Source organism: Loxodonta africana, chromosome 7, assembly GCF_030014295.1.
Source record: "Loxodonta africana isolate mLoxAfr1 chromosome 7, mLoxAfr1.hap2, whole genome shotgun sequence".
Taxonomy (NCBI): domain Eukaryota; kingdom Metazoa; phylum Chordata; class Mammalia; order Proboscidea; family Elephantidae; genus Loxodonta; species Loxodonta africana.
The window spans coordinates 68520105-68547770 of NC_087348.1; the positions used below are offsets into that span (position 1 = coordinate 68520105).

The window sequence follows — 27666 nt, forward strand, 5'->3', positions numbered from 1 at the left end:
TGCTTCCAAGTATCCCTTCTATGCAGGTTTTGTTGGGCCTGAAGTTTATGTAATTTACTGTTTCCCTTTAAGAAGAAAATGCAAAATTACAAATACGAAATTAGGTACAAAGATGAATATTTAGAATGAGAAAAAAAAAATCGTATCACAAACATCACAAAAATTCAGAAAAATAATAATTTTATCAACAAACTCTCTGACACACTTCTAGAATATTTTCTACACTTCTATTGCATAGTCTTTGATTACCTCTTCAGATGACAATGATTTGTGAAATTTTCAATGAAGATACAGATTTAAAATTCAAAAGACTAAATTGTTATTTATATATCAAAAAATTCTGTTTCAGGTTCACAACCTGTTATTGGTAATGTCATGTAAAATATTAGTGTTGTCAAATGTGGGAAAACTTTTTTTTTTTCATTTATGAGTTCCTGGATTTGGAAGCATTTTCCCCAGACTAGGTTGCAGCTCTGTATATTTCAAATTTTGTTTCCCTTACCCTTCGTTACTCACATACATGCAGTGTCAAGCAAGGTAGGGCATTTTATATCACCATATGATCTCTGACTAAATATCAAAAACAAATAATGAAATAACAATAAATATGCCCATACACGTCTTAAAAAGTTTGTATACAGAATGTAATCAGACAATACAGAGTACATATTCAGTCAGGTAGCCCCACTTCACTGAAATACCTCATTGTAAACACACTACTGAAACAAAAATGTTCCCAAGCAAATAAGACAAACTGCTGACATCAGTGTAGCACTGACGTATCTATTTGCCTTCAGTTGCTAGGATTTAGTGTGTCAATTTTTCTCTAAGCTTGAAAGCAAGCAACTCTGATGGTCTGAGGATCCCATAGTTAAACAAAACATTGATAGACTGTTAAAGATACAGATTTAAAAATTCAAAAGACTAAATTGTTATTTATATTTTAGAATTCTCTTTTAGGTTCACAACCCGTTACCGGTAATGTCATGTAAAATGTGTTGTTGTCAAATTTGGGAAAACATATCATTTTTTTCATTTATGAGCTACTGGATTTGGAAGAATTTTCCCCAGATTAGCTTCTGGCTCTGTATATTTCAAATTTTGTTTCTCTTACCCTTACCCACATACATGCAGTGTCATGTAAGGTAGGACATGTTCACATAACCATATGCTCTCTGACTAAATCTACTAAGATACAGAAAGCCTGAATTGTTCTATAACCATTATAGCAGAGTTGCTCAACTAGAGGCAGTCCCACCACCCACCCCCCAGGATACATTTGTCAACATCTAGAGACATTTTTGGTTTTCACATTAAGGGTGAACGCTACTGGCATCTAGTGAGTAGAGACCAGGACTGCTGCTAAACATTCTACAATTTATAGGACAGCCCTCCACAACAAAGTATTATCTGGCCTCAAATGTCAGTGGTGCCACTGTTGAGAAATTCTGCATAAAAGAAACAGAAAGTGCTATTATAAATCATCTGAACGAGTTTCTAAAATCTCAGTTTATTCTGTAGGCAAATTCTACCAAATATTCAGGGAACAGAGATTATTTCAATCTTATACAAACTCTTCTGGGGTACACATAAACAGAAAATACTCATCAAGTCATTCCATGTAACCAATAAAATTTTGATAGTAAAGCCAATCAAGGATAAAACAAGAAAGAAAAATCTAGGAAAGTCTTACTAACATAGATGCAAAAATCTTAAAATATTTGCAAACTGAATTAAGCAGCATTACAAACAAAAAAACCAAACCCATTGCTGTCGAGTTGATTTCGAGTCATAGCGACCCTATGGGACAGAGCAGAACTGCCCCATACAGTTTCCCAGGAGTGACTGGTGGATTCAAACTGCTGGCCTTTTGGTTAGCAGCCACAGGCACTTAACCATTACACCACCAGGGTTTCCAAGAAGTATTAGAAAACATAATATATCATTACCAAGTTAAGTTTATTCCAAGAATGCAAGAGTGGTTCGGTATAATTTTTTAAAGAATATATAATTACTAAATTAATCTATTAAAAACAGAAAAACCATATGATAATCTCAACAGATGAACAAAAAAACAGATAAAATTGAACACCCATTCATGACTTTTAAAAATCTTCATAACCTACAAATGATATCTCTGAAAACCTGCAGGAATACCAGTCTTAATGTTGAAGTGTTACAAGCATTTTCTTTAAAAACCAGAAAGAATAGCCAAAACAATCTTGAAAAAGAAGAACAAAGAAGATTCACATTTCCCTATTTTAAAGCATACTACAAAACTACAGTAATCAAAACAGTGTGGTGCAGTCTAAGGATAGACATATAGAGGAATGTAATAAATTGAGAGCCCAGAAATAAACCCATACATCTCTGGTCAATTGATTTTCAATAAGGTTACCAAGATCATTCAATGGGTAAAGAATAATCTCCTCAATAAATGGTAGTGGAACAACTGGATTTTCACATGCAGAAGAATGAAGCTGGGTCCCTACCTCACACCATCTACAAAAATTAAGTCAAAATGGATTAATGACCTACATGTAAGAGCTAAAACCATAAAACTCTCAGAAGAAAACAAAGGGGTAATATTTGGCAATGGATTCCTAGATGTGACACTAAAAGAATGAGCAACAAAAGATAAAATAAATTAGACTTCATCACAATTAAAAACTTTTGTACCTCAAAGGACATTATCAAGAAAATGACAAGAATTGGAGAAAATATTTTAAAATCATATATCTGAAAGGAGTTTAATATCCAGAATATATACAGAACTCCTACAACTTAACAACAAAAAAATAAACCCAATCAAAACATGGGCAAAGGATTTGAAGAGACGTTTCTCCAAAGATGATACACAAATGGACAAAAAGCACATGAAAAGATGCTCGAGATCATTATTCATTGGAGAAATGCACAGTAAAACCACAATGAGATACTATTTCACACTCACTAGTTTATATTATTTAAAGAAGAGAAAATTACAAGTGTTGGCAAGGATGTGGAGAAATTGGAACCCTAGTTCACTGCTAGTGGCAATGTAAAACGGTACAGCTGCTGTGCAAAACAGCTTGGCAGTTCCTCAAAAGGTTAAACACAGATTTACTATATGATCCAGCAATTCTATTCCTGGGTATATATAAAAAAACTTAAAAGAATTAAAAGTAGGGACTCAAACAGATACTTACACACCAGTGTTCACTGAGCATTATTCACAATAGCCAAAAGGTGGAAACCACCCAAGTGTCCATCAGCAGATGAATGGATACATAAAACATGGTATATACACACAATGGAATTAGTCAGCCATAAAAAGGAATAAAGTTGTAATACATACTACAACATGGATGAGCCTTAAAAACATTATGCTAAGTGAAATGAGCCAAACACAAAAGGAAAAATATTGTAGGATCCCATTTATACTAAATATCTAGAATAGACAAATCCATAGAGACAGAAACTAGACTAGTTGTTACCATGAGCTGGAGGGGAGGAAGAAATGGGGAGTTATTGCTTAACGGGTACAGAGTTCCTGCTTGGGGTGATGAAAAAGTTTTAGAAATGAATAGTGATGATGTTTGTGCAACACTGTGAATATAATTAATGCCACTGGATTGTACACTGAAAAATAGTTAAAATGGCAATTTTATGTTGTGTATATTTTACCAGAATTTTAAAACACACACACACACAAATCAGAAACAAGACAAGGATACCCTTTACCACCACTTATATTCTACCACATCTGTGAAGTCCTAGTTGGCATAATAAAACAAGAAGAAGCAATAAAATATACAAAAGTTTAGACAGGAAAAATAAAACACAGGAACAAAACATGATTATCAATATTGAACATCCAAGAATCAACACACAATTTTTAGAAATAATATGAGTTTAACAAGGTGGCTAGATATAAGATCAGTATAAGATCAAAATTATTTCATTCCTATACATTAGCAATGAATACAAACCGAATGTGATGTCAAACAAAATTTCAACAGGTCGCTTTGGGAAATCAGACAAAAGCAAAAACAAAGACTATCTAAGATATCCATGAATAATAGCAAGGTGAGGCTATATGTCTTGCCAGGTATCAAGACATATTCTAAAACTATGATAATTAAGACAACATGGTATTGGCACAGGGATACAAAATCTGGTCAATAGAAGAGAATGCAGAACCAAGAAACATATGAAACTTGGATATGTGATGTTAAGATAATAAATTTGTGTTGTTTTAAGCAAAAAAAAAAAGAGAGAGAGAGAGAGGGAATAGAGCAGAAGTAATATTTGGAGCGATAATGACCAATGATTTTCAAAACTGATGAAAGATATCAATCCATAGGTTAAAAAGGCATGACAAATCCCGAACAGGACAAATACAAAGAAAACCACATGAGGAACATTTTAGTCAAATGCTAAAACCCAAAGACAAAGTGAAAGTCTTAAAAGGAGCCAGAGAGTAGAAAAAGGAGGTGGTGACAGAAACACATTACCTTCAAAGAAGTAACAGAAACTATGGAAGTCCAAAGACAATGGCATGACTTTTCTAAAGCAGGACTTCGAACTGGTTCTGCCTGGTTCACTCATGGCTGAGGAAGTGTCACCAGAACAGACCTGAAGTTCCTGTGAACTAGAAAGATAGCCAGAATGGGAAAAATTACAGGTTGAAGCCCTGCTAGAAACTTAATCTCCCTCTTAGAGAACAAGGGCAGTGTACATGTTGCATAGCAACAAAATATCTTGCCCTCAGATTTTGAGCTCAATCCACTCAAAGATGGCAGTGCCACCTCAACAATGGCAGCACCCCTTTCAACAATGGTGGCACTTCACTCAACAATGGCAGTGCCCCACTCAAAGATGGTGGCCAACCCGCCACTTTGACTATATGTCACTCTCCTACAGTCCTGCCAATAATCCAATCTCATGGATCAGGCTCCTGAAAGTGCTCACTATGCCTCTTTCAAGTCTCCCATTCCAGGGCTTTGACCTGTAATTTTTCCCATTCCAGATACTGTGCCAAATATGCCAAATTGTAAAACTTTGGGTCTGTCCCTGTTTTGCTTCATCGGCCATGACTGAATCGGTTCAAGCCAGTGTGAAACCATGCTTTAAAGCGCTGAAAGATAAAAACAACTGCCTACCTAGAATTCTATACCTAATGAAAATGTGCTTCAAAAATGAGGGTAAAAACAGGTCATTTCAATCAAAAGCATAAATTATTTTTTGCCATCAGACCTGCACTACAAGAAATAAAATAATCCCAGATATAACTGTAGGGGGAAATGAAAACCAACAAAAGGGCAAATATGTTTTTATTGAAATTGACAAGCTGATTCCAAAACGTACAAAGAAATGCAAAGGATCTAGACTATCCAAGACAATATTAACAAACAACAAAATTAGAGATCTATACTGTCAGATGTTAAGTCTTAAAACTACCGCAATAAATTCTGTATAGTATTAGAGTAAAAATAAACCAACAGAACACAGAGAGCCCATAAATAGACATAAACAGTTACCTATTTTGTGATAAAGGCATCACAGAATTCAGAGATGAGAAAGAATGGTTTTTGCATAAATGGTACTAGAGAATTGGGTACCCACATGGGGAAAAACATACTTGGACCACCACTTCACACCATATACAATAATTAATTCAAGATGGATAGTCAACTTAAATGTGGAAGTTAAAATAATAAAGAAGAAAAGATAATAACTTGGTGTAAGGCAAACATTTCTTCATTAGACCACAAAAGTACTAACCATAGAACACTTATAACTGAAGCTTCATTAAATTAAGAACTGTATTTATCAAAGATGACATTAAGGGAGTTAAAAGGCAAGCCACAGAATGGGAGAAGATATTTGCAATACACATATTTTTAAAATAACCCACATTCAGAATATGTAAAGAACTCCTAAAATCAAAAAGAAAAAACAGCCCAATATAAAGAAAAAGGGAAGGGGAAAGGGGGATGGAAGAGCAAATTATTTGAAAACACACTTTTCAAAAGAGGAAATTTAAATGGCTAAGCAGCATACAGAAAATGTCCTGCATATTAGTTACCAGGGAAATAAAAATTAAAACCATAATGAAATAATACTATACCCTCCCTACAATGGCTAAAATTAAAAGGACTGGTAAATTTAAGTGTTGACAAGACTGTGGTACAACTGGAATTCTCAAATACTACTGATGGGTGTGCATATTGGTATAATCACTATGTATTTTGAATTCTTACATATGTATGCCCTCTAGTCTAACCCATTTACTCCTTATAACATATCAAAGAGTACTGAGCTTTTTGCTGTGAGAATGAAGACCATTCTCAGCAACCAGACTGCAGACATTCCAGAAAATGTCAACATCACTCTCAAGGGATGCACAGTTATTGTGAAGAGCCCCAGAGGAACCTCGCAGCAGGATTTCAATCACATCACTGTAGAACTCATTCTCCTTGGAAAGAAAAAGAAGAGGCTTCAGTTGACAAATGGTAGGAAATAGAAAGGAACTGGCTACATTCACACTATCTGTAGCCACGTACAGAATATGATCAAGGGTTTTACACTGGGCTTTCCTTACAAGATAAAGTTTGTATATGCTCACTTCCCCATCAACATCGTTATTGAGGAGAATGGGTCTGTTGTTGAAATCTGAAATTTTGGGTGTGAAAATGTATCCACAAGATTTGAATGAGGCTAGGTGTTGCTTGTTCAGTATCTCAAATGCAGGAAGATGAGTTACTTCTTGAAGGAAATGACAATGAACTTATATTAAGTTCAGCTACTTTGATTCAGCAAGCCACACCAATTAAAAACATGGATACCAGAAAAATTCTGGATGGTATCTCTGTCTCTGAAAAAGAAATAACTCAGCATACTGATAAATAAGATACTAAGAGTTGTCCAGCTACAGAAACAATGAGATGACGGGTGATTCCTAAGATCTATTTACGATGTTTTTAAATACAATCAAATTCATCTATAATTTCAAACATTTTATTTTTATTTATAAAAAAAAGTAAGGAGTGTTTATGTCCACCAAAAGACATGTAAAACAATTTTCAGAGAAGCTTTAATCCTAATGGCCACAAGCTGAAAACAACCCAAAAGTTCAACATCAGCAGAATGGTTAAATTGCCATACTGGGGATTAACACACAGTGATGAGAGAAAATAAACTACTGCTACATATCACAGAGGTGGCTCAGTGGTAGAATTCTCATCTTCCACGTGGGAGACCTCGTTCAATTCCTGGTCAGCGCACCTCAAGCACAGCCACCACCCATCTGTCAGCAGAGGCTTGTGTGTTGCTGCCATGCTGAACACGTTTCAGTGAAGCTTCCAGACTAAGACTAGGAAGGAGGGCCTGGTGATCTACTTGAAAAGTCAGCCAGTGAAAACTCTATGGATCTCAATGGTCTGATCCTACTGTCGCCATGCGCCAGGGGCCAACTTGACGGCAACTAACAACAACAACAACACAAATGAATCTCACAGACATAATGTTGAATAAAAGGAGCCAAATAAAAAGGGTATGGACTGCACATGCAGACACATATGTATGTATATATTTGCTTATTTTTGAAATATGTGTGTGTGTGTACATACATAAATATACACAAACAAAAACAAGCAAAATTAATCTATTAAGATGATAAAGGCCAGAATTGTGGATATCTTTAGAGGGTGGGCTATCAAGTAGGAGAGAACATAAAGGAGCTACCTAGAGCGATGGAATGTTCTATATCTCGATCTGAGTGATAATTAAATGGACGTATACATACGTAAACATTTATTGAGCTGTATACTTTATGGTATGTACAGTATCCCTCACTAATAAAGAGGAAAAAAATAAATCTATCATCAGGCTGGTAATGTTGAAACAACATAGCTAACACCTCATTTACCCAGAGGTTCTTTTATTAAAACAAGCAAAACAGATCTCTGAGCAGTCAAAATAGATGTTACAAAGTCCACACACTTTATACATGAGAAAGACTTCCAGTCCTTCTCATCCTTACTTTTAGTGAATTCTAATTAGCTAGGTTAACTAGTTTCCTGACCCACTGTTGATAATCAGTAACAAATTAGAAAAGGGAACGTCTGTTAAAGATTGATAACAGTAAGAAATAACAGCTAACAGCAAGGGGCAAAAAAATAACTATTCAAGAGCAGGTAAGAACTCAAAACACATAGAAGTCTGAGCTCACTTAACACAGGACAAAGGGACCATTTATAAGCCACTTAGGGCATCGTCATATCATAGCACAATAACACAAACCATGTTAAAAATGAAAATCCTTACTTAGCAAGAAATAGTTTCATCGAGTTCTGTTCAGTAAGCAGAAACAAGGGTAAACATGGTGAGAAATCACAATCACAGCAGAAATATATTTAAACTAAAAAAGTATTACTTGGACAGTTACCTAGAAAAAAAAGCACTGAGTTTAAAACATCACACTTCTAGATAATTGTGACTAATAATTTGCTTCTATCTTCTTCCTTGGCAAACTACAAAAATTAGTGAATTTGCATTAAGAGTGCTAAGTTCTTCCTAGAAATAAGTAAGTGCCATCAAAGCAAAAGAAGTGTTCTATAAATATTCGTTAACTGAGAACCATTCGAACACCTAAAATTTTTTAACCAATTCTTAAGCATTTTTGTAAGCCACATTTGAAAAGATGACAAAATTGTTGACAATTCTCCTGCATCGCTATGATCTCACCACAAATCATCATTACATGCCTCTATTTTTTTTTTTAAAGAGCAACTCCTGCCCACAACGTACTGGATTAGTCTCTTAACTTTCAACATTCTTCAAAGCTTCCCTACAAACTCTTGCATTCACCTAAAGTAAACTTCCTCTGCTGGAGAAGATGACTGGGCTCTGTGATCTCGAGGACTTATTCCTCAGCCGCCCTCTTCCTCAAGTTATTTTCAATGATGAAATTATGAAGATTATGTAGCAACTAGGAAAAAAATGCCATGTTAAGTGACAGATTAATATTCAATGCAATAATTCGATTCAATTATTTGGTATATGACAACCGCTAGGGACACAGAACTGAACACAATACTGTCCTGGCATTTAAAGAGTATGAAATATAGAGGTAAGAAAGACCTGTCAACACAAACACAACATAGCGTTAACTACAACAATAGATGCACAATGAGAAGGAAATGATTCAAAAGAAAGAATAATTCTAATCCTTGCTTTTTGCTCTTGCCAGCCTACTTGCTGCTACCTAGAAGCAGTCCTCCAGTGCTCCTCTATGGACTGGCTTGCCCAACACATAGGGGGATTGTTCCTGGCCCTGCCCGGCCTGTAATCAGATAAGTCTGTTTAACTCTGGAGTTGGGGATTAGAAAGCAAAATTTCCTGCATATATAAGCCATTTCCTCTAATATCAGCTTTATCAGAAATGAAGGTGGTACTCTGATCGCCAATCTGTCACTCCTTTCTCAGTTTGTTCAGAATCTGGGCAGGGAATATGGGTGGTATTTAAAAAAAAAAAAAAAAAAATTTTTTTTTTTTTTCAAACACTGTCTTTTTTTCGAATTTAAAATAAAATCTTCACTATTTTTTCTAAATTATGTTAACCTCTTGAGAGTAATATCCTTATATGATTCTTCCTCACAGTCTTCATAGCTCCTAGCAGAATGCTTTATAAAGAACGGACACAATAAATGTTTGCCGAAGGAATGAATTTTCAGATAAAAAAGCTACTTTGATACAGTGTTTGTTTTCTTTGTTTTTTAATTTATATGATGAGAACTACTGATGTTTACTAATGTGTATATAGGGATTTTTCCCCTGAAGAAAAAAGATTTCCTCCTATATCTGTAGAAATTCATATTGATGATTTTTTTTTGGGGGGGGCTCCCCTTTAAACCATTACCATTTAAGTAGTGGAAGCTTTTCGAGGGGCTTTATCTGAAAGGTGGAACAAAGCACTAAACTCAACAAGCAGCAAAACAAGATGCCCAGTACTGACTGGAGTGATAAAGAGAGTTAACAGGAGTCACTTTATTTACAGTTTCTCTTCCATCTGTCCCCTTATCTCTTCTTCTCACCATCCCTGGGGTGGGGCTCCATACCTGTCAACAAGTTTAACAGACAACTAACTATGAAGCAAGAATTATGGGCAAGGGTAATTGTTTAAAGTTCAAGTGCACCTCCAACACCAAAGTGACAAACTGGAACAATAAGCTTAAGGGACAGTAAACTACAGTTGTAGCAGCTGACAAATACTTCTTCTGGTAGACCAAAGGTTCTTAACCTTTAACACTGAAATTCCTAAAGATAACAAGTCCAAATGATCTCTTTCAGTCACATTTGAAATCATCATATATCTTTTCTTTATTGTCCTAGTACTGACAATCGCTGAAAGAACTGCCCCCATATAATTCCTTGTGCAAAGTATTTTTACTTAATGCCGGTTGAAAGAGAAATATCAGAACAATGAAAAGGGATTGTTTGAAAGACTTAAGTTTCAATGAACTTTATCACTGATTTTAGAGTATTTTGGTATAAGCTCCCAGGTAATTTGTGGATGAAAATTTCCACTTTTAATAATAGCAGTAGCAACATCAATAACAACAACCTAATGACAGCTTGCCAGGTGTCAAACAATGTTCCAAGAACTTTACAGGTTATTAACTCATTCAATCCACCCAACAACTCAATGAGGTAGATATTGTCCCCAACGCACACATACGGAAACTGAGGTACAGAGAAGTTAAACAACATATCCAATATCCTATAGCTTATAAATAACAGAGATGTCATTTAAATTCGGGCAGTCTGGATTTGCCATTATGCAACATTGCTTACTGTTAGCAAAAATACAAAAGACAGTACAAAATTGGACTCATCTCCACTCATAGTTCTTTCCTTCATGCAAGGTTAACATAGTACTAATATAGGAAATGACAATAACAGTAAAGATAATAATACATATCCATTGTGAAGTCTAAAGTGCACTACGAGAAATACGAAAGACAAAATAAAAATGTTTGATCCTTATACTAAGGGAGCTCATTTCGAGACACCAGACAGAAGCATTTGAAAACAACAGGTACTAATCAATAAATTCAAGCTCTTTGTATTTTTCCCACACCAGCTCTTTTTCTCATGTTCCCTATCAGCTCAGCTAATGACACCATTAACCTTCCAGGCACCCAGACTTGGAATATCTTCAAGTACCTTTCTTTTTCCAGTCACCATTCCCTTTTCACTTTCACTGTTCTCATACTCTCTCGCACGAATGATTACAATAGCCTCCCTGCTCCCAATCTTTTGATTCTCTGATCTACCCTTCACATTATCAGTAATTTCCCTAAAGTAAAGAAAAATCTTCAAATGTTTTTCCACTGCCTACAAAATAAATTCAAAAGTTGGGGATGGCATTCAAGATCCTCCACACATCATTCTCAAAAAATCTCCCAGTCTCTCTTCCTATAACATTACTACATAAATTCTACACTCCTTACTTACTAGCTCTCCATTCTGGTTTCCACAACAAATCCATGAACTTTCTTTACCTTCAAATTGCTTCTTATCAGTCACAATGCATGTGTCTACTTAATCAAGTCCTATAAATACAAGTCCTATATATCCTCCAAAATGCCTCCTCTATGAAGACTTCCAACACATTGCCATTAAAACCTGATCGCTTGATTCTTTTCCAACAATGAGGTACTCAGACTGGAAATATGGCATTAATTTTCTCTCATAGTAAGCAATTTTACACATATGTCTCTACTAGATAAAAACTCCCCAAGGATAGATACTATGTCTTCTTCATCCATTTTCCCCACAGCACCTAGCATATAGCAATGCTCTAAAAGAACGTTTAGTAACTATGATGAAAATTTAGACAATATTAGCAAAGTATAATATACAAATGTGATGGGATGAATTAAAGATATAAGTAAAATAGTAAACATGAGTAATACTTCCTATTGTAGGTGAATTTGGAAACAGTTATTGACCATGTATATGTACGTGTGTGTCTGAAGCTTGAGAAGACAAGGCAAAGTATTACAATTAAATGTGCAAAGACCTGGAGTTAGAAAAGCAATAGGGACGAATATGATTGGCATTTCTCAAGTTGAAAGAACTGAAGAGAAAATTCAAGCCTCAAATTTCATTACTGAAGAATTTTACGGGCAAAAAAATTGAATGATGCAGGAAGCATCAAGAAAAGATGAAAGGAATACACAGAGTTCCTGTACCAAAAAAAATCGATCAATGTTCAACCACTTCAGGAGGTAACATATAATCAAGAACCGCTGGTACTTAAGTGAGAAGTCCAAGCTGCACTGAAGGCACTGGCAAAAAACAAAGCTCTAGGAATTGATGAAATACCAGTAGAGATGCTTTGACAAAGAGATGCAACACTACAAGCGCTTACTCATCTATGTCAAGAAATTTGGAAGTCAGCTATCTGGCCAACTGACTGGAAGAGATCCATATTCATGTCTATTCCAAAGAAATGCAATCAAGCAGAATCTAGAAATTATCAGACAATCTCCTTAATATCATATGCTAGCAAAATTTTGCTGGAGATAAAGCAAAAATGACTGCAGCCATGCATTGACAGGAAACTGCTGGAAGATCAAGCCTGATTACGAAGAGGACATGAAATAAGGGATATCCTTGCTGTTGTCAGATGGATTTTTCAATGAAGTCAGAGAATATCAGAAAGATGTTTACTTGTATTTTATTGTCTACACGAAGGCATTCAGCTGTGTGGATCATAAATTACGAAAAATGGGAATTTCAAAACACTTAATTGTGCTCATGTGGAACTTGTAGATGGATCAAGGGGCAGTCATTTGAAAAGAAAAAGGGATACTACACAGTTCAAAACTGGAAAAGGTGTGCAGCAGGGTTGTATCATTTCACTTTACTATTCTCTTTGTATGTTGAACAAAGAATCTGAGAAACTGGACTATATGGACAAGAACACAGTACCAGGACTGAGGAGATTCATTAACAACCTGTGATATGCAGATGACATGACCTTGCTTGCCAAAAATGAAGATGACTTGAAGCACTTAGTGATGAAAGTCAAAGACTACATCCTTCAGTATGGATTATGCCTGAACATGAAAAAAACAAAAATCCTAACTGGGCTGATGAATAATATTATGACAAATGAAGAAGAAACTGAAGTTGTCAATGATTTTATTCTAATTGGATCAACAATCAACACCCATGGAAGCAGCAGTCAAGAAATCAAACAACGTATTGCAAATCTGCTGTAAAAGATTTCTAAGTTTTAACAAGCAAACGTATCCCTTTGACGATTAAGGTGTGCCTGGCCCACACCATAGTCTTTTCAGTTGTCTCATATGCTTGAGAAAGCTGAACGATGAAAAAGGGAGACAGAAGAATTGATGCATTTGAATTGTGATGTTGGTGAAGAATACTGAACGTACCATGGACTGCCAGAACACACAAATCAGTCTCGGAAAAAATACGAGAATGCTCCTTAGAAGAGAGGGTGGACAGACTTCAGCTCACTTACTCTGGACACATGATCAGGAAAGACTAATTGCCAAAAAAGGACATCATGTTTGGTAAAGTATACCCAAAAACCCATTGCCATCGAGCCATTTCCGACTCATAGGGACCCTATAGGACAGGGTAGAACTGCCTCATCGGGTTTCCAAGGAGCAGCTGGTAGATTTAAACCACTGACCTTTTTGTTTAGCAGCCATAGCTCTTAACCACTGTGCCACCAGGGCTCCTTGGTAAAATATAGGGTCAGCAAAAATGAGGAAAACCTCAATGAGAAGGATTGTCCCAATAGCCACAAAAAGGGACTAAACAACATACCAATGATCATGAAGATGGCACAGGACCAGTTAACTTTCCTTTCTGTTACATATAAGGTCACCATGAGTAGAAGCCGACTTCATGGCAACTAACAGTATGTGTATATATGGAACCAAACTAGTTGTCACAGAGTCGATTCTGACTTACGGTGACCCATTTGTGTCCAAGTAGAACTGTGCTCTACAGGGTTTTTAATGGCTGGGTTTTCAGAAGTAGACTGTGCAAGGCCTGTCTTCCCAGGCACCTCTTAATGAACGCGAACCTCAAACCTTTCAGATACAGACTTATGCATATATCGAAACTTGATATATGACAGAGGCTATACTGCTAATGGATGGAGAACGAACTTTTCAATAAATTGCGTCAGCATTACTGGATATCCATATGGAAAAAAAACGAGGTTGGATCTCTACACCATATCATACATATAAATTAATTTTGTTAACATAGGAGTATACTTTATGACTTCTAATAAGGAAGGGCTTCATAAATAAGACACAAGGAGTCTTACAAAAGAGGAAAAGATCAGTAAGTTTAACTACATTAAAATTAACAACTTCTGTTACCGAAAGACACCATAAAAAGAGGGAAAAGGAGGACCACAAACCTGAATAACCAATAAAGGATGAGTGTTCAGAATATAAAAAGAACTCATCCGAATTTTTAAGAAAAAACAAACCACGCAATTTTAAAAAGGGCAAAAATATGAACAGGTAATCCTTGAGTAAGAAACACAGACCATAAACATATTAAAAATATTTAACTTCATTAGTAATCAGCAAAATGTAAATTAAAGCCACACAAAAAAATACTATTTCACATCCACCAGCCTGGTAAAAAGTAAAGTCAGTTAATAATAATCACTGGCTAGTGAGAATGTGAATCTGAAGGTATTCACTGCTCACAAAAGTGTAAATGGTAAAAACATTCTGAAAAACAATTTGGCCTTACATTGTCACTGTTAGCTGCCATCGAGCTCCCCGCCCTCTCCCAGCAACCCCATGCACAACAGAACGAAATGCTGCCAGATCAGTTGCAGATGGGCCTTTGTGATCCATAGGGTTTTCACTGGCTGATTTTCAGGAGTAGATCGCCAGGCTGAAATCTGTTCAGTGTCATAGAAACACACAAGCCTCTACTGACAGATGGGTGGGTTATGGCTGTGCTTGAGGTGCACTGGCCAGGAATCAAACTCAGGTCTTCTGCATGGAAGGTAAGAATTCTACCACTGATCCAATGCCCTCTTCACATAGTGTCTTAGTTTTCTATTGGCTTTACATAGTGTCTTAATTTTCTATTGTGACTACAACAAGTTACTACAAATTTAGTGGCACAAAACAACACAAATTCACTATCTTACAATTCTATAAGTCAGAAGTCTGGCGTAGGTCTCACTGGACTAAAACAGTCTGAGGATGATGAAAACAAACTTTGCGGTTTTACTTATGGTCGGCCCTATTTACCATCTGCTCCGTGTGGAAAAACAAACTATGAAGATATTTCTACTTCATACAATATGATGAAAATATTCTATCACACACCATCACTGCTTCATATGGTTTTTGTCCATTTTTTTTTAAACACAGACAACTTTGATATAATGGAGTTTTGTGCTCAACTTATGTATCAGTTTGCGTATCACTGTAGTGTATAAAAATTTCTTAAATTTACGTGTTCCTTAGAGGGAATTTTAACCAGTGGGAATGGTAAAAGCAAAAGGAAAAGATCTACAACAAGCTCTCTAATGGCAGCAGCCCTCAAACAGCTAGAGCCAAGGATGGGTGTAGGGAGAGGGGAGTTTCCTAAGTCTTAGAGAGCTTTTTAAAAAACGAAACAAACCAAAAAAAAAAAAAGGTTAAAAGCAGTCTATGAAGGGTTTTCCAAGCCAGGATCAAGGGCATGAACTTTATACTGTGGACAATGAAAAGCCGTAAGAGATTCCGAAAACAGGAGTAACTTGATCAAATCTGTTTTTGAAAGATAACTCTGATGGCAGAGTACATACAATATTTACAAAGCAGAACATAAGATTATTATATAAACTGGCATTTTACCACAAAATGCTAACATGATATTAGAATAAAACTCGATGAAGCCATAAAATAAATTTCACGAACACTCACAGTGGGGTATGCCATTCCTTAGGCATACCTTGCAAATTCCTTAGGGGTGAAATAATCACTTAAATTTTAAAATGTCTTCTCTTCTTTATACCTTCACACTACATATGTATACCTTTTTTTAAGTAAAATTAACACTTTAAATGAAATTTATAGGCTTTAAGGCCACAGAATTTTTAAATATTTACCTAACCATTTAGAAAGCACTTAGCATTTTAGGTATAGAAAATACCTCACACACTAACTTATGTCTTTCAAAACCTCATATTTACCTAATCTATCTCAAACAAAATGATCTGGTTGGAAGCTGAAAATTAAGTTGTAGAATATACAATTAAAATGGTAAAAAAAAAAAAATGTAGTTTTAAAATTCTGGTCAAGATTTCTATGTAGACAACTGATCATTATTATTATTATTATTTTTTACTTCCTTTTCATTTCAGCTGACTCCTAACAACTATGCTACAACCTTAGTGCTTCTTGCTATAGGGTTTTTATTAACCCACCAAAGCAGAGCATAGTCAGCAGTAGCTAGATTTGAACTTGGAATCTCTAAATGCTTTACTTAAAAAAAATTTAAGGGTAAGAACTGAACATAAACAGCATTTACACCATATATTATAAATCTAATTATGAAAACCTAATGTTTAACAAATGTGTCATTATTTTTCAAAACAGTACCTAACATTACATCCTTGAAGTTAAAAATTACTTTAAATCTAGTCTCACACAATTAAAAATATTTATATCGATAAGTTTCCAAGTAGTTTTCTAAAATGTTAAGAGCTAGACTACTAGCATAGCCTTGAAAACCCTGTGGAGCAGTTCTACTCTGCACAAATGGGGTCGCTGTCAGTCAGAATCGACTCGACAGCAACTAACAGCAACAACAACATACTTTTAAAAAGAAAAGTTCTATCCAGAAAATAAAGAATATTTGTTCATGTTTTCCAATTATTACACCTTCAAAAATACAGGTTAGTGATATAAGCATTCAATATTTAAGTAAAATTTAAACTAGTAATTTGTGAAGTTTTATTTATTATTTTATTCACACTTTGCAAAAACTGTAAACTAAAATGATAAATTTTAGAGTTGAAACATATTTTAGAATTCATCTAGAAGGACCCCTTGATCTAACAGGATACCTAGGCTCAGAAAAGGTTACTGACTCTTCCAAGTAACATAGTGTACAGCCAGGACTTGACCCCCAATCTTCTGCCTAGAAATGCAGGATATTTTCTCCTACACGGCAGGGTCTACCCAAAAGCTTTGTCTTCCTTCACTTTCTGAAACAAGACAATGTTTTACAATTGTTGTATAAAAGCTTAGCTCTTCAAACATTAGAAATTCTCTTGATCTTCTACTTCCACAAAAGTACTGACTTCCTCTTAATTTCCTTAACATAATATGTCATGCAAACGTATGTCACAGAGCCACAATTTTATAAACATAAAGGAACAAATGTAAGTAAAAATTCTAATTACAATCTCTGCTAAGTTAAAAATATTTTTTTCTTTTGGTGCCAAAATGGTATTATTTTGTGATATTATTAATATTAATATTAAATAACCATGAGTAAACCCCTAAACTACTAGCATATATTCTAAGACCCCAAAAATGTTCCCATTCAGCATGCAGTGTGAATAAAATTTTTCTGCACTAAGAAAACATACCCTGACCACAACTACCACAGCCTCCACCACTCTGAGTTCAGCACAACTAGATGGTGCCCAGCTACCACACTGGCTGTTCTGACAGGGATCACAATAGACGGTCCTGAACAGAGCTGGAGAAAAATGTAGAACAAAATTCTAACTCACAGAAAAAGACCAGACTTACTCAATACGAAGTCGCTCCTGAGGTTCACCCTTCAGCCAAAGATTAGACAGGCCCATAAAACAAAAAAAAAAAAGACTAAATGGGCACACCAACCCAGGGGCAAGGGCGAGAAGGCAGGAAGAGACAGGAAAACTGGTAATGGGGAACCCAAGGTCGAGGAGGGGAGAGTGTCAACATGTCATGGGGGTGGCAACTAATGTCACAAAACGGTATGTGCAGTAATTGTTTCATGAGAAACTAAATTGCTCTGTAAACCTTTGGCTAAAGCACAATAAAAAAAAAAGAAAATAAGCCCTTTTTAGAAGAACAAATTGTATTTTCTTCTGATACAGGAGCTGAAGCTGCCTAGCACAGCAACACTTCACTCCAGTTTAAAGGTTGAAGAGGTCGCCGTGATGGAAAGAGCACCACACTAGGTTTAGGAAACCAGGAATTTTCAGTCTGCACGGGAACAGACATAATTGACCACACCAATGAGTTACAATTAAAAATATGTCAAACTGTAATGCTGTTAAATTCAGAAAAATTCCCTACACATGTCATGTAATTATGCTTTTCCCAGTGTTTAAAAAAAAATGCAGTCTACTCACATACAGTCAAACGCCAAATGCTATTCATTGTATAAACACGGCTGGTACTACCCTGCTCTGCGCTGAATCCTCTCACAATTTTTCTTCTTACACACATTTTTCTAAGCATTGTCAGTCATCACTGGCAGTAAACTGAGAAAACAAAAGGCACAACAACATCTTTCAAGCATTTGGCCAAGGAACTACTGACCACAAAAGAGGCCTCTAAAGCCATTTCAAGAAGGAAAGTGTCATCTCATAAGAACACTACGGATCAGTGTTTAACGCTGAAGGTTTTTATTACCCTGCCATGTCATAAAAATCAGTGTAGTAGCTTGTAAATTATTCTGAAGGGGAAAGGAAGGGAGGGAAGGCAGCATCGGATACAGTAAGGACAAGGAACTTGTTTCAGATATACTAGGTCCCTCGTGTAAAATACATTAATCAAAAAAGTATGAAAACTAGCGGTATACAGTTCTACTCATACAAAACCTTTTCGTTGCGCAGAACACAGCATTGAAAACTGAAAAAAACTTAGCTTCTAACTGCCACTTACTAGATTTGTGAAGCTGGGTAATCTCTATAAACCTCAATTTTCTCATCCCTAAAAGAAGGTTAATGTCACCTACCATACAGGGTCCTTTTTGAGGATTTCAGATAATATATGCAAAGCGTTTTGCATTTAGTAAATGCTCAATGAACAGTGGTTATACTTATTGAGTTTCTGATGATGTAAACATGTAGATTTTCCAAGCCTATGTACATAAATTTATAAGCTCACTCCCTGACAAAGATTTCAATGCCATTCAAAAACAAAAACATCTAAACCTATGAAAAAGAAATGAAATGCTTTTGACATCTTTCCAGACATTACTAAGTTTAAAGGTTAAATTGTTACAACATGCTCCTAATTATGCAACAAGCACACAGGACCATGAGTTACTCTAAAAGATTGCATTAGCCTATACTGCAGAAATTTACTTCAAAAAAATCTCTAAAAAATTATCTCCAACATTCTTTTCATCTAAATTCACAAGTTTCAGTTCAAAAGCTCATCAATGTTCCTCTAAGATCTCCAATTCCCCTTTCAATTAATAATAATAACACTGATTAAAATTCACATATAGATATGTATACATATAACAACAACACACATATATATGTCTCTGTAAGTATTTATAGACATACAGCTGATTTCTCTTGTTAGGTGTCATCGAGTCGATTCCAACTCATTGCGACCCTATGTACATCAAAGTGAAACACTGGCCAGTCCCACGCCATTCTCACAATTGTTGCTATGTTTCAGTTCTTTGTTACAGCCATTGTGTCACTCCATCTCCTTGAAGGTCTTCCTTTTTTTTTTTCGCTAACCTGCTCCTTCACCAAGCATGATGTCCTTCTCCAGGGACTGGTCCTACTGATAACATGTCCAAAGTACACAAGATGAAGGCTCGCCATCCTTACTTCTAAGGAGAATTCTGGCTGTACTTCCAAAACAGATTTGTTTGTTCTTCTGGCAGTCCATGGTATATTCAATATTCTTTGCCAACACCATAATTCAAGTGTATCGATTCTTCTTCGGTCTTCCCTATTCATTGACCAGCTTTAACATGCATATGAGCCAATTGAAAACACTATGGCTTGGGTCAGGTACACCTCAGTCTTCAAAGTTAAATCTTTGCTTTTGACTGCTTTAAAGAGCTCTTTTGCAGCAGATTTACCCAATGTGATATGTCATTTGATTTCTTGACTGCTGCTTCCATGGGCATTGATTGTGGATCCAAGTAAAACAAAATCCTTAATATCAGTATTTTCTCCATTAATCATGATGTTGCTCATTGGTCATGTTGTGATGATTTCTGTTCTCTTTATGTTGAGGTGCAATTCATACTGAAGGCTGTGGTCTTTGATCTTCATCAGTAAGTTTTTCAATTCCTCTTCACTTTCAGCAGAAGCCCTGGTGGTACAATGGTTAAGAGCTACTGCTGCTAAAAAAAAAAAAAAGTCAGCAGTTAGAATCCACCAGCTGTTTCTTGGAAATAGTGAGGCAGTTTTCTGTGCTGTCCTATAGGGTCACTATGAGTCGGAATCAACTCAACAGCAACGAGTTCATTTTTTTGGTTTTTTCACTTTCAGCAAGCAAGGTTGTATATCCGCATATCGCAGGTTGTTAATGAGTCTTCCTCCAAACCCGATGCCACATTCTTCTTCGTGGAACCCAGATTCTCAGCTTATTTGCTCAGCATACAGACTGAATAAGTACGGTAAAAGGACACAACCCTGATGTACACCTTCTCTGATTTTAAACTACGCAGTATCCCCTTGTTCTTTTCAAATGACTGCCTCATGGTCTATGTACAGGTTTCACATGAGCACAATTAAGTGTTCTTGAATTCCCATTCTTCACAACGTTACCCATAATTTTTATGATCCACACAGTCGAATGCTTTTGCACAGTCAATAAAACACAGGTGAATACCTTTCTGGTATTCTCTGCTTTCAGCCAAGATCCATCCAACATCAGCAAGGATATCCCTCATTCCATGTCCCCTTCTAAATCCAGCTTGAATTTCTGGTAGTTCCTTGCTGTTGTACTGCTGCCACCATTCTTGAATTATCTTCAGCAAAATTTTACCTGTGTATAATGTTATTGATATCGTTTGATAATTTCCACATTCTGTTGGATCACCTTTCTTTGGAATGGGTGCAAACACAGATCTCTTCCAGTTAGTCAGCCAAGTAGCAGTCTTCCAAATTTCTTGGCACAGACAAGTAAGCACTTCCAGTGTTGCGTCCATTTGTTGAAACATCTCAATTGTAATTCTATCAATTCTTGGAGCCTTGTTTTTCAGCACTGCCTTCAGTGCAGCTTGGACTTCTTCCTTCCACACCATCAGTTCTTGATCATATGTTACTTCCTGAAATGGCTAAACATCAGTCAATTCTTTTTGGTACAGTGACTCTGTATTCTTTCCATCTTCTTTTGATGCTTCCTGTATCACTCATAATTTGCCCATAGAATCTTTCAATATTGGAACTCAAGGCTTGAATTTTTTCTTCATTTTTTTTTCAGCTTCAGAAATGACAAGCATGTTCTTCCCTTTTGGTTTTTTAACTCCAGGTCTTTGCACATTTCATTATAATACTTTGTCTTCTTGAGCTGCCCTTTCCAATTCTTCTGTTCAGCTCTTTACTTCATAATTTCTTCCTTTAGCTTTAGCTACTCTACGTTCAAAAGCAGTATCAGTCTCTTCTGACATCCATTTTTGTCTTTTTTCTTTCCCATCTTTTTAATGACCTTTTGCTTTCTTTGTGTATGATGTCATCCCACAATTTGTCAGGTCTTCAGTCATTAGTGTCAATGCAACAAATCTATTCTTGAGATGGTCTCTGAATTCAGGTGGGATATACTCAAGGTCGTACTTTGGCTCTCATGGACTTGTATGCCAGTTTGTTGCACTGTGGTGACATGTGCGTTGTTGTGATGCTAGAAGCTATGCTACCAATATTTCAAATACCAGCAGGGTCACTCATGGTAGACAGGTTTCAGCAGAGCTTCCAGACTACGACAGACTAGGAAGAAGAATCTGGCAGTCTACTTCTGAAAAAACTGGCCAGTGAAAACCTAAGGAATAGCAGCAGAACACTGTCTGATATAGTGCAGGAAGATGAACCCTCAGGTCGGAAGGTGCTCAAAATAAGACTGGGGAAAAGCTGCCTCCTCGAAGTAGAATCAGCTTTAAAGATGTGGATGGAGTAAAGCTTCAGGACCTTCATTTGCTAATGTGGCATGACTCAAAATGAGAAGAAACAGCTGAAAATATCCAGTAAGAATCAGAACGTGAAATGTACAAAGCATGAATCTAGAAAAATTGGAAGTTGTCAAAAATGAAACTAAACACTTGAAGATCAATATTCTAGCCATCAGTGAGCTGAAATGGACGGGTATCGGCCATTCTGAATCAGAAATCATATGGTCTGCTACGCCAAGAATGGTAAATTGAAGGGGAACAGTGTCACATTCACCTTCAAAAAGAATATTTCAAGATCTATCCTGAAATACAAAGCCGTCAGTGATAGGATAATATCCATAGGCCTACGAGGAAGACCAGTTAATACGACTATTATTCAAATTTATGCATCAACAACTAATGCCAAAGATGAAGATATTGAAGATATTTGTCGATTTCTGCAGTCTGAAATTGATCAAACATGCGATCAAGACGCGTTGATAATTACTGGTGATTGGAATGTGAAAGCTGGAAACAAAGAAGAAGGATCAGTAGTTGGAAAATAATGGACTTGGCAACAGAAATGACACCGGAGATCACATGACAGGATTTCACAAGACCAACAACCTATTCATTGAAAAATACGTTTTTTCAACAACATAAACAGCCACTATATGTAGACCTTGCCAAATGGAGCACACAGGAATCAAATTGACTACATCTGTGGAAAGAGACAATGGAGGAGCTCAGTATCATCAGTCAGAACAAGGCCAGGGGCCAACTGTGAAACAGACCATCAATTACACACAAGCTCAGGTAGAAGCTGAAAAAATAGTATGTAGACTCATTCTAATGACTGTATGTTATCACTAGGGAGACATCATCACCATAACAGCAATAACAAATGGCATGGAAAAGATACATATTAGCATATGCCAAAAATAGGGGTTTGCAATCTATTAAAGCACAAAAAACTCACCTCATTCTTCTGAAAGCTCAACTGTTGTATAGTCTTTAAAAAGTGCAATATGATTAGTCTGCTATTTCATTTCTATCCCAAGATAAACGGTACTTGCTTCTGCATTTTAAAAAGTTCCATGTGTTTTAGGAACTCTTTCCAGATTAAAACTTATTATTCTCCCCGCACCCACCCCTTTTTGTCACCCTGAAAGTTGACACGCTTGCAAAAACATTAATTCTACTCGGGAATTCAAACTGTAACACCGCACTCCCTTCCTTAACAAACTTTCCTTTCTGGTAACATACCTGTTCTCTGGATATACAAGGCAACGAAGGTCTCCTGAACATTTTGCAACTCCCATAGTAACTGGCTGAAGTCTCTCCTAGCGACACGCAGCTGGACCTCCTCCGGGGTCTGATCACAGGCACTTTTTCTTCCGCGGTACTGGACAACCGAGGATGATGATGAGGAGCTTCCCTGATTTGAAAGAAGTGATCCAACCCCTGGGCCAGCAGGCAGCCAGCGCTCCCCACCAGGCAGGACAGCAGGGGCCTGAGGGGTGCAGGCAGCGACCCGAGGCTGGTGAAGGAGACCCACCAGACAAAGCTGGAGAAGAGCAGTACCAGGATGCTGTGCTGGAGCCTCACCGGGTGCAGGAGCGTCAGCAAACCCACACAGCTCAGCACCAAGAACAACCTGCCCAAGGCGGCTGGGGGCGTGTGCGGGGCCGGGGGCGTGTGCGGAGGCTCGGGGACCTCCGCGCCTCCGTCTCCCCACGACGAAGACCACCACTGCCACGCCAAGAAGTCCCCCAGGTAACAGCAAGCTGGCAGCGCCAGCAGCCACCAGGAGCCGCCACCGCCGCCGAACCGGCCCGGCCCGGGGCCCCGCTTGGTCCGGGTCAGGAAGCAGGTGAGGAAGAAGAAGGCACAGGCGATGCTGAAGAGGGGGCTGAGGCTGTGCGAGCAGACGCTCAGCAAGGTCCGCAGCAGGGCGGCCCCCGCAGCCCAGCTCCCGGGCCCCGAGCCGAGCAGCAGGGCGAGGACAAAGGCAGCCAGGGCGCCCAACGAGAGGCGCGCCCGGGAGAAGGGGGAGCCGCGCCGCGGCTGCTGGGGGGAGGCCGACGGTGGCAGCAACAACTCCACGTTGCAGAAGCGGCAAAGGTGGAAGAAGAAGCCGCGGGGAGGGTCCTGCCGCAAGGGGCTCACGCAGCTCTTCACGTAGCCGTTCCTCAGACTCTCAGGGGGCGAGCCGGCCCCGTCCGGAGGCTGCGGGTACCGCATGGCTTTGGCGTCTCGTTCGTCCCTCCTCATGGCCGGGATCGGGGGGTGGCCGCAGGGTTCAGCACACCCTGCTCAGACTCAGCGGCCGCTCGTGCTCCCTGACCCCCCGCCCTCGAGTTCGGGCGCCCCCCGGCTCCACAGAGCGTCAGGGCTGCGCCCGCCGCCACGGCCCGGGGTCCCCGCCGCGCGGGCAGAGGAGCGGCGCAGTCGGCGGCATGCTGGCCGAGGAAACGGACGGAAGGGGCTTCTCTCCGGGACCGCTTCAGCCGCCCCCTCCTTTTCCCTGGGGCACTTCTCAGGACTGGAGACTTGGCCAAGTCGCCTCCCAGCTCCCGCTGGCTGCAACAGTTAGCTCATGGCCCCAGCCTGGTCCGTTGGGCGCGCGAGCGGCGGGCGGGCGGGCGGCGGGCGCTCCTCCCCCGAGGCTCCCGGGCCCGGCGCGCGCCCCGCCCGCTGCCCGCGCGCGCCCGCGTCCCGTCCCGCCGCTACCGGTGTAGCCGCTCGGCCGGCCGCCTGCTGGGGACGCGAGCCGGACACCCCGGTGACTGAGCGTGTCCGGGCCGAGCAGAGCGCTGCGCTGCAGCGCGAAGACCGGCCTGGGCTGGTAGAGACGGGCGGGGTCCTCTTCGAATGGAAGGCGGCAAGCCTGCGGTCCTGTGACCCCAGGCGTGAAGGTTTTCCTTGGGGGTAAGTCACTGACATCCAACCAGGCTCCTATGGGTCTTGGGAAAAGGGTTGTTTGTGGTCTTTCAGGGAAGTGCCTAACGGGGATACCGAGCTGTGGGTGTGCCACCTATGACCTCAGCCCCGTTTAGAGTGGTCCTTTCAGACTGACCAAGCAGAGCTGTGTGACAGTGAGGGCCAGCCACCACTATGAACATGGCGAAGAAACCCTAATCACTATGGCGAGGTCTGCCTCGGACAGCAATCTGAATTCTTGGGCCCAGCAGCAGGCCCAGGATCCTTGCAGTGGCTCTTACCGGAGGAGCGTGCACATGGACTGCTCTCTGGGACCATCCAAATACTTGTGAGCTTGTCTTCTCAAGAGCCATCTTCACAGGCTAGGGACTAACAACCCATCCACCACGTTCCACCCTTGCCATGACTAATCACTGGTTTATGTCTGTGTGCCCCTCCAACACAGCATAGAAAATTTGCTGTCACAAATGTTCTTTCCAAGTTGAAGGCTTTTTCACGGTAGCCGTTCTAGAGAAGGAGGAATGGGAGGGCCAGGACTCATCTCCAAGACCATTCCCCAGTTTGGATCGTTGTCTTTGAAAGAAGCCAAATAGGATGCTAACTGTGAGGTACTGGTGAAACTAGCAACATGTAGGAAACACTGACTTGAAAGCGGGAAACCAAAGGGACTGTTCTGGAATCTAACCAATCATAACTGCCTTAGAGAGTGAACTGTGTTTCCCTCCACTAAAACTCTCCCTTCAACCTCATGACGGGCCTGCATTTCTCAAAGAGCTAATTCCACATTTTTCCAGGGAGATGAGAAACCTTACTGTGTGGTAAATCCCACAAACAGGCCCATTTTTCACCAATTAATCTCTGCCCACAGCATGACCTGAAACAGACCATTTTCGTATATGGGTATAGTTCACATATAAGTAGAAATCACTGAAAAATTAACACAAGGATGTAACCAAAACCGGGGGGGAAAAAAGAATTCCTTTTCTTTTTCTGTATATTGGGTAAAGGAAAAAATATTTAGTAGAGTTTTCAAATTGATTTCTCAAATGCTTGTCCTAAAAGAAAAATCCATTGTGTCTTTTTTCCACTGTGACAATTGAAAGCAAAAAAAAAAAAATCTCAGCAAAAGTCACTAATACATTTTTAAAACGATATGCACAGAACTCCTCACCACCAAAGATTAAATTAGGAAATGTAATGGATACATTTTGAGCTTGTACAGAAGGGCAAGACAAAAATTAGCACCAGCATTACCAAAATGCCCATTATAAATTCTCATAGGAAATAAAAAATTGATTTGAAATTTAGAACAAATTCAAACTAGTTTTTTTTTTTTTTTTTTTAATGTGGTTTATCTATCATCTGAGGTAAGAGAGGTATAGTACTAGAAACAGTAGTGGACTTGAAATCCAGCTTCATGGGTTCTAGTCCCGGGCCTGCCATCCATACCCTGGCCTTAAGCAAGCTGCATAATTTTTATAGACTTCAGTCTTCTTGATTGTAAAATGAAGCAATTTAATTTTGATGACCTCTAAGATCTCCTCCAGTCTTAAAAAACTATAATTTGTATATGTCCAAAATATATCGGCATCCTTAGGATCCACCTTTTAAATTGCCAAGAGCAACCTTTGAATTATTTGTACCACCAAATTAAATCAAACTCTCAGTATTGACAATAAAAATAAAGGTATTTGTATCAGCGGAAGATAAAAATTCAAAGCCCTCTCCATAAAACTCTTTTACTTCCAAATTCTTTGGCCTTCTGTCATCCCAGGTTTTTCTGTGTTAAAAGCCCAAGTCTTTCAATAACTCAGAGTTGGAGTGCATTGATCTGAACTCTAACCCAGCACCTGAGAGGATTCTAAAAGAAAATGTAAGGACGTAACCAAAGACCATCAGAAGTTTACTCAACTAAAAATATGCACAAAATGAATGAGCTAGTGGTGTTTATGGCAACTCCCTTCTCTGTTTACAGTCTTTGTCGAAGATTATTACTAGGCCACATTTCTTAAAGGTCAAATTATTTAATTATTTTTCTGCCAGACTGTCAATGGAATTACTTAGCTCTTGTCTTCGGGTTCAAGTTTATATGGCTATTATCTGCTGTGAAAAAAAAAAGACCTAAAGTCTCAGCATACCTTTGAGTTCTCTCAGCACCCTCTACCCCAGCTTCATTTTACCAGACTTTGCCTTCTCTCCCTATAGTCTCACCATCTAGAAACAACCTCCCAATTTGATGATCCATGACGTGGAATCCTGGTTTAGCAGCTACCTCCTGAGTCGTCATGGTGCAAAGCAACCCCTCTGTATTCCTCTTTTCTATTTATGAGGTCTTTGCCCGCAAGTTCCAAAGACCCAGTCTTCCTGTGTGCCCAGTTTATAGGGTGAGGATTTTGTTTTGTTCTCCATTTTAAGTACCCACACCAATAAACTGCCAATACCCCAGTTAACTATGAAAGAACGAAAACCCTCCTTAAATCTTGTCAGTCCCAAGGCCTAACTCTCTGTCCCTAAGCACTAGTCTTGTGACTAAGTTCCCTGTTATCCTTGACAGACCTTCTGGATGCCACTTGCCTGCCCACCTGTCTGAACTTACAAGCACTAGTTGGG

The 27666-nt window shown here is 38.6% G+C and overlaps 1 protein-coding gene and 1 pseudogene across 6 annotated transcripts in view; one reads left to right on the forward strand and one right to left on the reverse strand.

The window, feature by feature from the left end:
* Positions 1-24618, reverse strand: part of PDE3B (phosphodiesterase 3B) — a 150566-nt gene extending 125948 nt beyond the window's left edge. For all 6 annotated transcript variants that reach the window (XR_010322460.1, XR_010322459.1, XR_010322458.1 and 3 more), the window contains exon 1: positions 23380-24618. Coding sequence is in view for 2 of the 6 variants with exons in the window: in XM_023550926.2 (XP_023406694.2) it covers positions 23380-24387 (1008 nt within the window). In the remaining 4 variants the exon portion in view is untranslated. The remainder of the gene's footprint in view (positions 1-23379) is intronic.
* LOC135231701 (large ribosomal subunit protein uL6-like) lies at positions 5832-7087 on the forward strand (annotated as a pseudogene).
* Positions 24619-27666: the final 3048 nt, after the last annotated feature.